At 55.8% G+C, this 15,889-nt stretch overlaps 7 protein-coding genes and 1 non-coding gene across 8 annotated transcripts; 4 read left to right on the top strand and 4 right to left on the bottom strand.

Annotated features, from left to right (window-relative positions):
- Positions 1–73: 73 nt before the first annotated feature.
- Positions 74–1,581, top strand: VDAG_07273 (leucyl aminopeptidase; the record flags this gene model as incomplete). Its single annotated transcript, XM_009656178.1, has 6 exons — positions 74–283; positions 333–496; positions 560–732; positions 781–1,206; positions 1,257–1,321; positions 1,380–1,581. The coding sequence occupies 6 exons, from the start codon at positions 74–76 to the stop codon at positions 1,461–1,463; spliced, it is 1,122 nt and encodes a 373-aa protein (XP_009654473.1). The 3' UTR covers positions 1,464–1,581.
- Positions 1,582–1,960: 379 nt separating this feature from the next.
- Positions 1,961–2,076, bottom strand: VDAG_20033. The gene has a single exon (XR_692075.1). It is a non-coding gene; the product is annotated as a 5S ribosomal RNA (ribosomal RNA).
- A 437-nt stretch (positions 2,077–2,513) lies between these two features.
- Positions 2,514–2,777, bottom strand: VDAG_07274 (uncharacterized protein; the record flags this gene model as incomplete). The annotated part of the gene is made up of 1 exon (XM_009656179.1): positions 2,514–2,777. One exon carries the CDS (start codon positions 2,775–2,777, stop codon positions 2,514–2,516), a length of 264 nt encoding a protein of 87 aa, XP_009654474.1.
- A 2,031-nt stretch (positions 2,778–4,808) lies between these two features.
- Positions 4,809–5,132, bottom strand: VDAG_07275 (uncharacterized protein; the record flags this gene model as incomplete). Its single annotated transcript, XM_009656180.1, has 1 exon — positions 4,809–5,132. One exon carries the CDS (start codon positions 5,130–5,132, stop codon positions 4,809–4,811), a length of 324 nt encoding a protein of 107 aa, XP_009654475.1.
- Positions 5,133–7,087: 1,955 nt separating this feature from the next.
- On the bottom strand, positions 7,088–8,117 carry VDAG_07276 (uncharacterized protein; the record flags this gene model as incomplete). The annotated part of the gene is made up of 2 exons (XM_009656181.1): positions 7,088–8,050; positions 8,106–8,117. 2 exons carry the CDS (start codon positions 8,115–8,117, stop codon positions 7,088–7,090), a joined length of 975 nt encoding a protein of 324 aa, XP_009654476.1.
- Positions 8,118–8,585: 468 nt separating this feature from the next.
- Positions 8,586–9,567, top strand: VDAG_07277 (uncharacterized protein; the record flags this gene model as incomplete). The annotated part of the gene is made up of 3 exons (XM_009656182.1): positions 8,586–8,594; positions 8,842–9,084; positions 9,148–9,567. 3 exons carry the CDS (start codon positions 8,586–8,588, stop codon positions 9,565–9,567), a joined length of 672 nt encoding a protein of 223 aa, XP_009654477.1.
- A 760-nt stretch (positions 9,568–10,327) lies between these two features.
- VDAG_07278 (uncharacterized protein) lies at positions 10,328–10,912 on the top strand (the record flags this gene model as incomplete). The annotated part of the gene is made up of 2 exons (XM_009656183.1): positions 10,328–10,704; positions 10,825–10,912. 2 exons carry the CDS (start codon positions 10,328–10,330, stop codon positions 10,910–10,912), a joined length of 465 nt encoding a protein of 154 aa, XP_009654478.1.
- A 2,246-nt stretch (positions 10,913–13,158) lies between these two features.
- Positions 13,159–14,517, top strand: VDAG_07279 (uncharacterized protein; the record flags this gene model as incomplete). Its single annotated transcript, XM_009656184.1, has 1 exon — positions 13,159–14,517. One exon carries the CDS (start codon positions 13,159–13,161, stop codon positions 14,515–14,517), a length of 1,359 nt encoding a protein of 452 aa, XP_009654479.1.
- Between the last annotated feature and the right edge of the window lie 1,372 nt (positions 14,518–15,889).

The raw sequence follows: 15,889 nt of genomic DNA on the forward strand, positions 1-15,889 counted from the left end.
AAACTTGTTACTCGCACCATTGCTGGTCTGAACTCCTCTATCTCTGGGACAGCCCTGTATCATCGCCATTGCTATGCATCTCCAAACCGCCCTTGCCGTTTTGGCTTCTGCTGCTCACCTTGCCTCTGCTGCTCCCGCTGCTGAGAGCAACAAGCAGAATGCTCCTCTGAGGCTCATCAAGACTTCTGAAGAAGATCCCGGTCGATGGGTGACTGAAGAAGAGAAGGCGAAGTTGGTGCTCGGCTCCAAGCGCATCAACTTCATCGACATCACCGACATCCAGGTACGAGAAACAATGCCAACATTTGAAAGGCTTGAATTGACCCTGGTAGGATGAGGCTGTGCTCTCCGTTCTCTCGACGCCTCCTTCGGAATCTTCCCTCGAGGCCCGTCAGGTCAGGTACCCGACGACCTTGACGCACGTTGCTGAAGCCAATGCCTTGATTGCCGGAGTTTCCAACACTAGGCCCCAGAGCTGGCTTCAGACTTTGACCAAGTAAGACCATGACTTGGTTTTCTGCGTGCTTTGATCCGATACATCGTTACTCACAGACCAAAGCTTCCAAAACCGCCACTACCAGTCGACATATGGCACCCAAGCCAGCACCTGGCTCTTCAACCAGGTCACAACGGTTGCGGCCGCCAACCCAGCTATCACTGTTCGTCGCTTTACGCACAGCTTCAACCAGCCGTCAATCATTGCCCGCATCCCGGGCACCAGCCCCAACCTCGGTAAGTCACTTGACTGCATGACTTCTCACAAGCACTTACATCATGTAGTGATCGTTGGGGCGCACTACGACTCGACTGCTGGGTCCAGCACTGCCCGCGCCCCTGGAGCTGATGACAACGGCACGGGTAGCGTCAACACCCTCGAGGCGCTTCGCATCCTTGCCAACTCCGGCTTCAAGCCCAAGAACACCCTCGAGTTCCACTGGTATGGTGGTGAGGAGGGTGGTCTTCTCGGATCGCAAGCAGTCTTCCGCAACTATGCCTCCACCGGCGCCACCGTCCTGGCCATGCTCAACCAGGACATGACCGGCTACTCGCCCGGCGGCCGCCCTGTCGTCTTCAGCGACTATGTCGATGCCTCGTTGAGCTCCTATGTTACCCTCATCGCCCGCCAGTACACTGGCCTGACTACTGGTACCTCTCGCTGCGGCTACGGCTGCTCTGACCACGCCAGCGCTCGTGCTGCCGGTTTCCGTAAGTTCAACGTGCGCTGTTTCAGGAATATTGATTTTGACGCTTTGCAGCCGCGGCCTTCGTCGCTTCGGAGCCATTCGCCTCCTCCAACCCCAACATCCACTCTTCGCGCGATGTGAGTCTCCAATCTGTCCACGATATTCGTTCTGTCTTGGATCTAATGCTTGATATAGACCTATGCAAGCATCCAGTGGGCCTCTGTCCTTCGCCACTCCAAGTTCACCGTCGGTTTCCTCGTTGAGGCCTCATACCTTTGAATGGGATATGGACTGGACCTGGCCGTTGAACATGGATGGTTCCGTTCAACTTGTAGGCTTACTCGGTTCCTAGAGAAACGATTCGAGGTAGAGTCAAATGAGAACTTCTGCATTACCACAAATCCTTATGAAGCCTCGTTCAAGTTGTACCACGTTTTTGATATCCCATTGTGCCTCACAGTGTGCTCGAACTCCCCTTGTAGGATCACAGTAAAACACCAAAGATCAGATTGAAACACTGTTATGTCCAGTGTTGGCTGCCAAATCAGGCGGCGCTTGGTAAGACACCAGATCCTGATAAGATGGTACTCCACTCATGTTATCTCGCAACTGACGACCCTGGCACGTGGGACTTCGCGATCCCTCCTTTCAACAGAGGCAATTCATTTCTACTCGTAGACGTTCACTCGGCTCATTCACTCACCCACCCTGAGGCGTGTCCCGTGACGCCAATGACCGTGAGGCCAGATGCCTGTACATGAACATACAAAACGCAAAACATACAACACCGGGGATTCGCTAGTGGTCACCCACCTAACTACTAGTCCGGCCCTTACTAGTTTATCGCTGGGAGAGCGGACGGGATCCCGAGTTTTCCAGTAGGTATGGTCGTATGTGTTAGGTCTGGGTTGAAAGGGTGTTTAAGAGGGGTCTGGTAGATTCACTCTAAAGGGGATTATCATGACTCTGGTGCCGACATCGCATGATAACGCAACAAGCATGAAAATGTATTGATCTAAGGCCAAAGCCTGGCTGCAGCTTCATCTTACATGCTAGAGCTACCATAGGCGTGTCTAAGTTGCGCTGAGTACGGTATAAGAAGGATGTGCATGGCAATTTGTACTTTTAGGGGGTTCTGCCACAGGTACCATCACCCCCTTTTAGTTCACGGAAGCTTGTGAAAGTCCCTGAATGATGTTCCCGCCGTCAAATAATCCACCATTTGCGGCAATTGCACGGCACAGAGACTTCCCACGTTCGATAACGTTGGCATCACATTCCAAGTTCGACTGCTCGATACAGCTTAAGGATCCGCCGCCTGGCTACGAGTCAGCCGCATGTTGCTACCATATTTCTTGCATCATTTGACTTACAATCATTACCACCGGGGACACAACGGCCGGTCGCGCCAGACTGACTGGTGCAGGTGTCCTGCTTCAAGTTGGTGTTGGCAACACAGCAAGCGCCAGAAGGAACAGGCCGATTAGCATTCTGCCGTTGAACGAGAGCACTGCCGGATACGTTGATGTCGGTGACACGAGCGCAGGCCACGGTGGCCAAGCCTAGTAGAGCGGTGGCGAGAGAGAAGCGCATTTTCAGTGTGGACCGGTGGTGCGTAATGTTTCGAAAAATGGAGCTGATAAGGAGTGAGAAAGGCTGACAACAGTGCTGATAATACCGACCAGCGGAAGACGAATAGAATGCAGTACAGAAGGGTGAATAATGAGTTGCGGGGTGAAGCTATTGAGCTGCGACGAGCAGCTCGAATATTTATCCTAAATCGAGAATTGGTAATCCCAACTCTTGTCGTCGTTGTCGCGCGTCAGTGAGCTGACAAGAGGGACCAGCCGATTGAGTATCAGGATGAGACGAGACGAACGTGGGTTGGGTCACCGGACTGGGCGCAAGGGGTCAGTCCCATGCGTCAGGTTCGAGTGTCAAAAGTCGAAACACCCCCATGAAGATCCATTTTGAGACGCTCTCAAGCGATGGCAACATAGGGTTAGGAGCCATTTACGGCCTACAACACAATGCAAAGACATTTTAGGTTGGTCTGGTCCTTTTTTTGGATGACAATAATTGGTTGATGTCAAACACCCGCTGCAGAGACACTACGCCAATGCCCTCAAGGCGTATCCTCCTTGAAGCAAAAGAATGCATGATGAAATGCTCGCACAACTTTTAGGCATCTTGACAGCCTAGCAGGAAACAGGACTTCACGCGCCTAATCTCAATCTCGAATCAACTGTTTTCTCCCCTAGTCGATTGGCAAGCAACCTTGACAGCAAATACCGTTCCCGATTCAAAATCATTCCGAGGGCGGCAGTGATAGTCCTGGATGTGCTTGTAAGGAGGAAAGACTTGATCATCCAGTTTTGGGGGAGAGTCGCCACCTGCTCGTGAAAATCACCTGCAGACAGCCGTATTTTGACTACTGGGCTTCTTCGTCAATACGTGGTTTAGAGCAGATGAAGAGGTCTTCCGCAAGGTCCGCAGGCAATTAGAATAAAGGTTGATGAGCCACTCAATTAAATCGGGTGTAGAATCCCAAGACTTCAATGCATGCTCCAAGGGTGATCCATGATGTACATCAAAGTGCTGAGATGATAATAACCTCTCGTCTGAGAGCGATTTAGATCAACATGTCGTGAGAGGAAACCTTTAGAAGATACATGTGTTATTTGGACCGTGATTACCGTTCCAACTTTGTCGTCTCGATACAGGTTATGAAGTTCGGAACCTATAACTCTCTTCTCTGCCCAGCGGCATTGCCGTTCACAGAAAGGAATGACTGTCTCAAAGCGGTAGTGGCTACTCTGTCACATGGCAACCTCGTGCGTGTATGTTTTTTGAGATATATGTATACTCAATGTGAAAGACAGGGCCAAGTCATTCACTCATATAGGCTCCTTCTTGAAGATACGGAGTTGTGGACTACTTCTCTATGTGATCGGTCGGTGAAGATTCGCTAATCTGTGACGCCCTCTGAGCTCGGCACTTGGATGCCAAAGAATTCTCGCAACGAGGGAACGAATAATTAAGCTCTATTAGTGGCCAGAATGAATGACGTCTTCTGTCACATTGCGGCCCGTTGACTCTCCTGCGCAAGAGCCCCTCGGTATGTTCGGCACCTTTTCTGACTTTTTACGATCAAATAGCGGGCAGTCCGCTGCCGGTCTTATGGTTTGCATGGGTCCTGACATCAGGCCAACAGCTGGAATCGCCAATAATGAATGTAAGTACTCTTCAATTACCATATCGGCCAAGTCAAGTGGAAACAATACCTATAACGATTTTCATGATGTACTGTGGCTATGAGGTTATTTGTTGCGCATGCCCCGCTTGTTTACCAAGGAAGTGGCCGCATTGGGACTGGAGATGGCCTCAGGTCATCATCAGCTTCTCAAGTAGGGGCGTGGTACAACAATGCGAGGCGAGCTTATCAGGGTCATGAAGGCTTCCTCTAGCGACATCACATGCTCTCGGTGTGGCAAGCGAACCAAGCGCCCAATGGACTGTTAAGATGGGCCGTCCATGCCAAGAGCATTCACATACTGGCCAGCAGCAGCCAACAGGTCAACGGCGCTGGTTGACGCTGCTGCTCAGGGCATCCCCGCCGAAAGTTCACTGCGCCCATACCACGAAGTACTCTGTGCGAAAAGGCAGTGTGGAGCGGCCAGCGGCCAGCTCACACGAAGACTCACACACATCAGAGTCCAGGCCACGCACGAGCTGAGCACCCTGAGCTTGAGCACCCCGACCTGCCCGAGCATCCTGAGCCTGGACACCCTGAGGCGCGAGCTGCTCAGCATCATCCCCCGTTCCCCGCTCCATCATGTCGTCACAACGATCACGCTCCGTTGGCCATGTCTGCCATGTCATCACAATCACAGAAATGCCCAGAATGGTGAGGTGCAGGCTGTGGTGATCTTGTTTGAATCCAGGCATCACAGCCGGTGTCTCCCCTCCCCCTATTTGACCGTTAAATGGGCCGCGCAAGCCGCAACCCCCGCCAGCCCCAGGCCCAGACCTGTGGTGGCTGCACGAGAAAGTGCGCCGTCCCGATGTGGCACCGTTTAGAGCTGTGGCTGGTGACGTCGCTGGGGGCGCATCGCTCCGTTTTCACGACTGGCGTTCCCCCTTTCACCCTCAACCCCTGCGCCCTGCCCTTTGGAACCCCCCCTGGTCTTGTTGGAGACTGGACTCGGACTTCGGTCTTGGAGTCGTATTGTCTATCCCCATTCCCGGACCAATTGCTCCAGTGCAATTTCCAGGTGGTCATCCCATTGTTGTTCTGTCGTCTCATCCGTCCCTCCTCGGTCTGTCCTGGGCTTCTGTGAGGCGCCTCTGTGCCATCGCCTCAAGGGCCCCCTTTTCCTAGATGCTTCGCTCTGTGCCAGGACGCCAATTCTGACCTTGACCTTGGCTCGATGCTTAACTATTGTCGTTGAACGGTCGGATACCACCTCACCACGCTGACACCGGCTCGCGAGTCAGTCCCAGCCCTGCGAGCAACGTCGAGAGAAGCTCACCCCAAGCCCAATACCACAGCCTGTTATGATCACTTTCCCTTCCCGCCCCCCGTCACCCGAACCCCGGTGCAACACCAGATCGAATCGCACAGGTCTCCTGTCCCCGCCCGAGGCGATAAGGAGTAGACACGGTAACATCCCGTCCCAGCTCCAGGCTCACCCCCCCTGTGCCCACCCGCTGTCAAGCCCCCTCCAGGTGCTCCCCCAAATTCGCAAAGTGCAAGAAAAACCTGTTTTTTGTCTGCCCACCCCCGATGTGATCGAATGCGGCTCCCGACGACTGCGTAACCTCGCCCCGGAAGTCCAGACCTGCCTGCCGGGAACGAGGGCTCTACCTACCAGTGGGAACTATGACTGTGAGGTAACCGCTGGCGATGACCATTCACAGCAGTGCACCAGTCCCCTCATCACGGCGATTGGGCTCACAGGAGAATGCCTACGGATTGGGCAGATTCTCTCCTTCTCTCTCCCTCTCTCTCTCACCCGACGCGGGGCAAGCCACGCCGTCAAGCACGAGAATGCACGTCTCGACCGATGACGCTTGTCACGAGGGGTGAATCGCGGGACCTTGCATTTTCTGAATTTTTTTTTATTTTCTTTCCGTCGGGTCTTTCGCTGTCCCTTCCCAAAAACAAGAATGGTTCATGAAGAGGAACCAGGGGCCGCGTGTTCCATAATCGGTGAAGTACTATTACACAAACTGATGCGTTCCGACTTGCCTTTTTCCCTTGATCGGAGCAAATCATGTATGACGAGATACCGCTTTGAAAAAGATAAGATTGGAAAAAAGGGAACCGCTGAAGAAGTAATCCGTCGCAATTCGGGTACAAATGAAATTCGTAATACGCCTTGTTTTTCGGTCCGGGGGAGAAGGGCGTTTCGTAGCTCGTGGCTAACCACTATTAATCCATGTCGCTGTCCTCGGTCAGTGTTCATTGTCTCTTTTCACGTGGGGTGATGGTAATAGAAATCGTTCACAACACAAGGTGAAAGGAGTGAGACAGAGCTAGAGGCGAACGCCGCCGACGGTTGTATGACGCTTGCCAATCCCGCCCGCGCTGCCTTGATGTCGCGCATTGTTCGACAGGCGACGGCGCCCAGCTCTGACAGGCGGTGAATGCGTCCGCTCTGCCCTCCCCTGGGAATTCGGACGATGGGCGGCCGCTAAGATTTAGCTGACGCCACGCTCTGACCGTGACGCGCGAGTCGGAACCCCGGCCGCGTGGGCGATTCACAGCCAAAGCCCGGCCCAGCGAGTCGTATGCTCAGTGTACTGGCGCGCCGAAGGCACATGCGCCCCAGCTGTCGTGGCAGGCAGGGAATCGCAAGGGAATAAGGGAAATAGAGGGAAAAACGGGGAATAGGGGGTACTCACAGCAAAGCAAGAGTCAGATCACCGTGGATCCTCGCCTTGAGTTCAATCTGAATCTCGAGGTTGAGGTCTAGCCTCAGCTTGAGGGGGTCCTTGCCGCCGCCACCGCCGCCCTGCTGCTGCTGCATCTGCTGTTGTTGCATCTGCTGCTGCTGCATCATCTGCTGCTGGCGGTACGCGTCCTCGCCGCCCTGGTTGCGGCCGCGGCGCGACATTTGCTTGTTCTTCGCGTCCCGGTCGTCATTCATCCACGACAGCTGCGAGCGGCCCTTGGTTGGCCTCTGCGCGGTGCGACTCTTGGGCTTCTCCTCCTCCTCCTCCTCCTCTTCGGACTCGGACTCGGAGTAATCGTCAGAGTCAGAGTAGTCGTCAGAACCCGATTCGTCTTCCGAGTAATCATCCGAGTCCTCCTCGGACTCGGGCTCAGGCTCGGGCTGCTTCTTCTTGGTCTTCTTGGGCGCCTCCTTCTTCTCCTTCTTGGACTTGGCCTCGGGCGCTGCCTCCTCGGCATCGTCCTCAACCTCTTGTACCCTGTCCTCGGGCTTGATGTCTTCAGCCTTATCCTTGGTCTCCTCTGCCTTGTCCTCGGGCTTCGCCTCATCACTGGCGGCGTCTACCTTGTCCTCAGGCTTGGCTTGTTCCTGAGCAGCCTCGGGCTTGGTCTCCTCAGCCTTCTTCTCAGCGTCTTCGGCAGGCTTGTCGTCCTTCGTCTCGTCGACCTTCTTCTCGGCCTCCTCGGGCTTAGCTACCTCAGGCTTGGTCTCTTCAGGCTTGGCCTCTTCAGGCTTGGCCTCCTCCGCCGCCGGCGCTGGCTCAGCCGGCTTGTCGTCCTTCTTCTCAACGGGGCTGGCTTGCTTCTTCTGCGCATCGGGCTTCTTCCTTCCTGCCTGGCCTTGCGCCTGCTTCGGCGCCTTCTGGGCCTCGGGCTTGTTCTCGCCGGCAGCGCCGGGCTGTTGCTGGTCCTGCCTGTGGTCAGCCACCTCTTTGCGATACTACCGAGAACCTGTCCGAGCTTACCTTGGTGTCCATTGCGATGTGTGATGAGGCGAGGGGGGCGAATACGTGTGAGACGAGGTGCTGGTGTTCTCTAGTGTAAGACGTATGTGAAAGTCCAGAACAATGGGTAAGCTGGCACCATATGGGAAGCTCTGGCGTGAAGAACCCTTAAATCAGATCCCCAAAATCGTATTGATCCACGTCTTTCGAGAACAAGGCACTGCGACAAGCAGGAAAGCACGATTCTGGCTATCCGTGACGCAATATGGGGTGGCAGACGTGGGCGTTTCGCAGGCCTGCTGTTTCCTGTTCACCCCATTCTGTGATATCACTTGATACCAGCACGCCCCGCCGGACTGGAAAACGCCCAGTCTGTAAACAGGTTTCGGGGACAGAAAGGGAGGGGTCGAAGAAGACATGCAGGGTCTTGACAGCTCCGGCCGAGAAGGTCAGGGTGACGTCTTGCACGTCGAGCTCTCGAACGAGATATTGTGAAGCAACATGTCTGGTGTAAGCGGGATGACGTCGGAGTCAGGGTCGTACCCTTGTAGGACGAAGGTGGGTGGTGTGGTCTGGCCTCGAGCGGTCGAGAAGGGGGTAGAGGGGGTAGGGTGTGGGTAGTTCGGGCAACCATGCCGAGACAGGGATGATAGTCCAGCGCCTTGCCAGCATCGGGCTCGCGGATACGACGAATCCATATTTCTCTAAGGCTCTCGAAAGTAGTCTGACTGAGTGGCTGGCTTCTGCCACGGACCAGAAATTCAGGCTTGCGCACTCGCATCAGAGACGCAACGTTCGACATAGGCCCAGTGCAGCCATGGACATCATCGCGCTCCTCGCCATTGCCGCCATCCCCACAGTCATCGGCACCGGCCAGGCCATCTCGGCCCAAAAGAGAGAAAACGAAGCACAGAAGGAGAAGGTCAAGTTCGGTATCGGCGCCGACTTGACCATAGATGGCCACATGGAGGAAGCCAGCGGCGTGTTGATCGACGGCCAGGTACGGCAAGCCCCCGATGTTAGATGCCATCGAGGACGAACGACTGACGAGAGATCGTGACAGATGTTCCTGGATCACAGCAAAAGTCCCGTCAAGGGCTTCCCCTTTTCGGGTTGGTACTTCATGTATCCTGGCGAGGAGCAGCACATTGGTCTCGTCTCCATGACCTCAAACGACCCTCCCGCCATGGGCTGGATCTTTGTCGACGCGGACACGCGAGCCGTGCGATTTGGCGGTAGAAAGGATACCGTCGACCACGTTATAGGCCCCTGGCACTGGACGCCGAACGAGAAGTACGTCTCTCTCAGAGGAAGTGGTGATGGGTTCGCCGCAGTCAGAGCAGACGAGGAGGGCTCACGATGGGCCGTATACTGGGACCCTGACGGGTCACTCGCGCAGCAGACGCCTGTTGACCGTTATGTCCCAATAGGACTGAAGCGGCAGTTGGCACTTGGCATAAACAGCCAGTATGTCAGGGACTGACGGCCTAGAATGCGAAGCAGCAAGGAAAGCAGGGCATGCCGGAGCGAGAGGGGGGGGGAGTGTGCAGAGTACAACGGTCTCCAACGACCTTCAGGGCATGGCGTTATTGGGAACCAGGGCGTTTTGGTTTCTGGGGAGAGACAGGGTATCGACAGTCGTGTCCACGTTGCCATAGCTTGTTTGATGGCCCGAATAGACTAAGTTAAGCGTCATGGGCTCCATTGAAAAACCTCTGAGTTGGTGTGCTTGACCCTGGAGGAGGCAGACATGGTGCAGCAGATGTAAGAGGGAGGGTAAATGTGCATGAGAGGGAGGTGAGACAGACCTTCCGTTCTACGCCAACTACCCTTCATTGGCGAGGAGAGGCGTTGATCCGTAGACCCCCTAAGACCACTCCACAGACATGTCCACACCTCTTCCGCACCTCCCCCTGTTACCTGCCCCATCATCCTAATTTGGGGCGCTCTCGACGTCATACGGGGCCGGGATGTCAAGAGATTGTGACGAAATCCCGAGTGACATGAGGAAGGGAAGCAGGAATTCAGGGTCCAACATGATCTCATCCAGGAGGAGGGGCGCACCCATCCTGTTTTGTCCCATGCCTGAGGGTTGAGTATATGACTTGCGCCCCCCGTTTTGGTATCAGATAGCAAAGGATTGAGAAGAAACCAACTTACCATCAAAAATTACCCGTCCAACGTTCTTGAATTACCCATCTCACCTGCAAGTCTCCCATCACCACTATAACCCAACAACCACAATGTCGTCGCGAAGCAGAGATACCAAGTACGCCTCCGAGGACGAGGGCAGCGAGGAGGCGCCTCGCCAGCGCCGCTCACGCAAGGACAAGACCAAGTCGAAGCGCAAGAGCAAGCGCGGCGAATCTGAGCAGGGCGGCGGCGGTCCCCTTGGTGGACTTGGCGGCCTCGGTGGCCTTGATGGCGCCGGCGACACAGTATCAGGCCTCGCCAACGGCGCGACAGGTGCCCTCGGTGGCGTCGCCGGAGGTGCTCTGGGCGGCGGAGGCGGCGGTGGCGGCGACAAGAGCGACACGCTGCGGTTGCGTCTTGACCTGAACCTCGACATTGAGATTACGCTGAAGGCGCGAATCCACGGTGATCTGGAGCTTGCTCTCCTGTAAGTTATTCCCCACGGACCTCTTCCCCCCCCCCTGGCGTTTCTTACCCTTAGAACCCCTACCTTTTCCCCTTGCTTTTGATCTGCCACCCACTTCGTCATACGTACCCCATCTCCCAGTTACCGGCCATGTTCTTACCAGGTTTCTTCGCAAAAGGACGGGCTAGCTGTTCAAGCATCCACATCAAAAACGGTTCAGATGGGCTAATTCGGCTTTTTCCTTCTTCAGGAACTAAGAGAGGCGTTTGGATCAGCACGCTTCGCTGCCATGAGCATGAGAAACTGGTTTTATGCATCGAAACGGCGGGGTTGTATTTGTTTTGGGTTATTTGGGGATTTGATTTTCATTTGTGTCTTTACATGATCAGACCTTTTTTTTTTATCTTTTGTCTTGATCAAACGGAAGCGGGATATACGTACAGTGATGTGCGATACGATACACCACCAATTCAGGCGGGCTCTTAACGAACGATGCTCTGGAAAATACAAATGACCGTAAAAAACGGTTGCTTCAAAAGAACACTGCAGTCGATCGAGATGATGTCGTGGTGTGTGGTGCTCGTGGGGCTGATGTGCAAGGATGTTGCTCGCGGGTGTCATTCCGACCCGTTCATTTGACGAGGGTCAGCGGGTATGGACACAATCTGATCGTTCGTTCATCGGGGAAATTCAACAATGCTGTCTTCTGTAGTTCCCCGTGCGGGTTGGTCGACGCCTTTTCTGATCCCTAGCGTCCCCCCCTCATGGGCAGAAAAAACAGCGTCCGTATGCCACGAGGAAAAACCTGGCACAGGGGATTCACTAATTACCCCAGGTCGATGTAACGGCGGCCCAGCAGCCTTTAGCGTATCGACGGTCCCTTCGGTACCCGCTGCTTGGCCCGTTTCAGCATGTTGCTTCGCTCAGCCTTGGCTGCACCCCCAGCGTCGTGTTGGCGGTGGAGATGAAGCGAAGGCGACTTGAACGTTCTGGACCTCCGTCGAGGCTTGGCCGAGTTCCGATTTAGAGATCGCGATCGTGGCTGGTGAGACTGACGAAAAAAGTCTCACGTCTGCCCTGCTTCACCACCAGTCCGTCGACATTTGTAGGGGCTTGATGCTTGCTAGTCAAGTCGTCAACACACGAGGCCCCTTGCTCCCGTTGTCTCATCAGCTTTGACGGTTCGAAGCTTATCCCAGGTTTGACAGGTGAAAGGCGAAAACGGGCTGCCCAGCCACTCGACCCAATGTCGATCCCCGTTTCTGATGAGGCGTCCTCTCGCCCCTCCCCCCCAGCATCACACTGACGAGGGATGTCTTGTTCGGTCTGGCCAATTGTGGCTTGCCTGGCTGCCCTAGCTGCCCTGTCGTGCTGCGTCTGCTACCGCCCCGAATGATTGTTAGGCGTTTAGGCTGTTCCGACTTCCATGCTCGCCCGCAACAGCCCACATTCTGCTTGACCACGTTCGCTTCGCGGCTTGAGGTCACTCACTCCGTTTCTTCTTTTGTTATGGACTGAGATGACGGCCCAGTGACAGATGGGGGTTCCTATTCGGTGCTTGCCCCGGTCCCATTCAGGTCAGTGGAGAGCCAGAGGACATGGACATGGACATGGACACATCCACGCACGGCCGAGTCTAGACCGCCATACGAAGCCACAGTTGGCAAGAGACTGCATCGGGACACATCGACGAGCTTGGGGAAGACTGGACCTGAGGCCCCGGAGGATGCCCTCTCGAGACGCCTCCTGCCTCCCTGACCTGCTAGGAAACCTGCTTGACACCCGCGTCTCATTGGCGAAAGGAGAGCACACCAGGTTCCTATTCCTCCTGGCGCCTGTGAGTTGAGCCTGGGTAACATCCTTTTGGGAGGTCAGCAGTTGCTGATGTGTCAACTGAGCTGCGAATGACAACATTTTTTCGCCATTGTGGCGGTCCGGCTGCTGCTCTCACACGCCCCCAGACTGTTGCCAACGGAGACTTCATCCGATGCTGCCCTTCTGTCGTGCGTCCCCAGCTCTGAAGGTCCTATTTCCGTACTGTTCTGTTCATCCCTGCTTGAGACCCGATGTTTGGGTTCGAGATGCGAGGATCAGACCAAGGCCAAGACCATCCATACGGACTGCTACGTCACGGACCTCCATCTTGCTCCATCACCCACCCCCCCTGATCCCTTGCACAAGCGGCTAGGAATCCACTAGGATATCCACCTGCTATCGGCGTGTGGTGGGTGAACCACGTAGGGCGACAGACATCAGTCTCTGTCGATCACAGACTGCTGCGTACCCCTACCCTTACACCAAACGACCAAGTCTCTCGAAGGAGCTCTCATTTCATCCGCCCACAGTATCGTGTTCCTGACGCAACGCGCACTCCTGCTGCACCCCGACACATCGATTTCGGGAAGATCGCATTCCCGTTGCCCCCTTTCCCTCTTCCACTATCGATCCCCAGTCCCCCAAAGAGAAGACCCATCCATGCAGACACCCGCTCCTGCAGGCCGCGACGGCTCCGAGTCCGAGTCTGAATCCATGCACACGGCGCGATCCCGCGCTGACAGCGAAGCGCGTCGTGACCCCTCTCGCACTGGCACTGAGGCAGATACGACCGCCAAGAGCGATGGGTATGAGGTCGTCGACGTCAACGACTCGGAGGAAGACGCAGGGCGCGAAGACCAGAGCACGCCCAAGCCTGAGCAGGCTGCGCGACCAAAGCTTCCCAGGCTGAACTCCCAGTCGAGAGCCTCGTCGTCATTCGTGGGCAGCGAGACAGATACGCAAGATCATGCTGAAGCTCCCCGACCGCAGCCTGAACAGGAATCAAGCCGTCCAACTCAGCCAGAAGTAGCCGCTGCGTCTCAGCAGAGGTCGCCTCAAGGAGGCGCACAGAACAGTGCCCGGCCGAATACCACATCACAGGACCACAGCCAGTCGCAAAATACCTCCCAGGCCAGTCAGGACCAAGGAGGTCCATCCCACATCAACACATCGCGCGAAATCCCGATCCCCATTCGTAAACAGGAGGCTGGGCGTCACTCCATCACTACAGACGAAGATGACGATGATGATGCCTCGTCAGTGTCGTCCTCTTCAACAGAGAGCATCGGCAACCGCGCCCAGTACTACGACCATCACCAGCCTCCCCAGCACTCGCCAACACCGGTGACGCGCTCCACGCTCAAGAACAAGTCAGACGACGAAGAGAACCCGACGATCCAGATCCCCAAAGTCACGCCCCTCGCCTCAGGCCTCACGCTGCCGCCCAACTTGGCTGAGCTGGCCGAAAATCTCGAAGACAAATACATTGACGAATTCGGCAACGTACTCGAATGGGACGGCCGTGTCCTAGGTCGCGTCGAGGGCGACCTTCCTTCCATGATCGGAAGGCCTGTATCGGCGACGGGGGAGGTCATATCGACCGAGGGCCAGGTCGTAGGCTACGTGGCCGAGAACGACACGATTGCGCCGCGGCCGCCGTCGCCAAAGCCCATCCACGGCATGGGCGAGGGGATGAAGCTTGACCACATGGGGAATATACTTAATAGGCACAACAAGATTGTGGGACACTTGAACGCCGAGGAGCTGGTCGACGCGCCGGAGCCGATCCGGAGGGCGCGCAACGGCGGTGGCGGTGGCAGCGGCGGCGGCGGAGGTGGCGGAGGTGGCTGTGGCTGCAACTGTGGCCACGGCCGAGCGAAGCCTTCGGCGGCGCCGAGTCCGTCGGAGATCTACCTCGATGTCAAGTCGACGAACGACGGCGTGCAGCTGATCATCAAGATCCCGACTGTGTTTAATGGCGGGGGTACGCCAAACATTCATATTGGTACGAGTTCGTGAGATGCGGAAAGCTCAGGAGGCGTTCTGTGAATTGGCATGGCTCAGTCCAGCTCAGCGGGAATAGGTGCAATTGGGTATGGGAATCACGAAGGTAGCGTAGGCGTTCTGGATAGTTCGTAGGCAAACAAACACATAGGACGATCGCAGGCGGCAATGAGCGACGGGCTTGGCGCACACGCTGGTGGGCTTGCGTTGGATATTCGGTCTCGAGGCCAAAACGCCAGGAAGAAAACGTGGTAGGCTAGAGAATCCCGCATCCTCCAAGCGCGCCGTGTTAGCTTCGCCGCTACTAATGAAAGAGCACATGGTTTGGCGGGCGCCGTTAGCGACCCTAGTTTGACCCAGAAACCCGGACTTGTGTCGAGCTTGTGTACGCCGGGCGTCAGAACGTGAATTCGCAATGTGAAAACGCCATGTACACACCGGAGGCAGCACTCGGTGATCAGCGCCTGGGTTTTGTGGCAGAGAGCTCCAAGCTGAGCACATGCGGGCCATGCGGCATGCGGTATGCGCGTTGTCCAGGGATCGACTGCATGTGGCGTTTGACCTTTTCGCTTCCATGACGTGGAAGAGCCGAAATGCCTCCACTCACCGATCTCGATGGGCCACGAAGCACTGAGAGGTCGGAGGTTTGAATGGTGAGGCAGCAGACAGAGACTTGGCAGACCAGACGTTCTCGACCGGCTCTGACGACTGGTTGACGGGGCTGTCCAGGACTCCCCTTGGAGAAAACCTGGAGGTCTCCAGCCACACCTCGAAAAAACAAGTGGGCGGCGGCAGAGAGACGAGAGACACCCCTCCCCTCCGCCCCATGTTGATGTTCACGCCCCCCTCCCGCTCGTGTCGATCCCTTCACGAGCCAATGATTCCCAGACCAGGGGTTGGTTGCTTTCGTAGATGCTGTCGCACCATCCACCTTCCTATCAAGCCCCATCCCACTTTCACCTGGCAGAAGCCAAGTTGCGTCATGCAAAGTGTGCGCCGTCCTCTCGGTGAGGCTGTTTTGTTGGTTGATGTGTGGCTTTGCGTCATGTAAGCGTAGCGCCTTCCACATGAAGTCATGGGCTGTGGCGAGTGCCAGGGTCTCGAAAGCGGCGCTCCTCTGCTAGGCTTGTGAGGTGACTGCCTGGCATCAGAGGTGGGGTGGGGGGGGGGTGGTCGAGGAGCTCACCCTCCTGTTGCCAAAGCTGGCTTGACGTAGCTTTCCTGCTGGTGTCCAGGGGGGAGCTTCGAAACCTGATTCCAGGCGCGGGCAGCACCATTTGGCAGTTGGTATAAGACCTCGACAGAGCATGCCGCTGAGATGGTGTGTAGCCTTCTCTCAATATCACAGCAGTTTTCACGAACTGAAAACCCCAAAATCCAAATACCT

The sequence above is a fragment of the Verticillium dahliae genome, genomic scaffold, assembly GCF_000150675.1.
Source record: "Verticillium dahliae VdLs.17 supercont1.16 genomic scaffold, whole genome shotgun sequence".
Classification (NCBI taxonomy): domain Eukaryota; kingdom Fungi; phylum Ascomycota; class Sordariomycetes; order Glomerellales; family Plectosphaerellaceae; genus Verticillium; species Verticillium dahliae.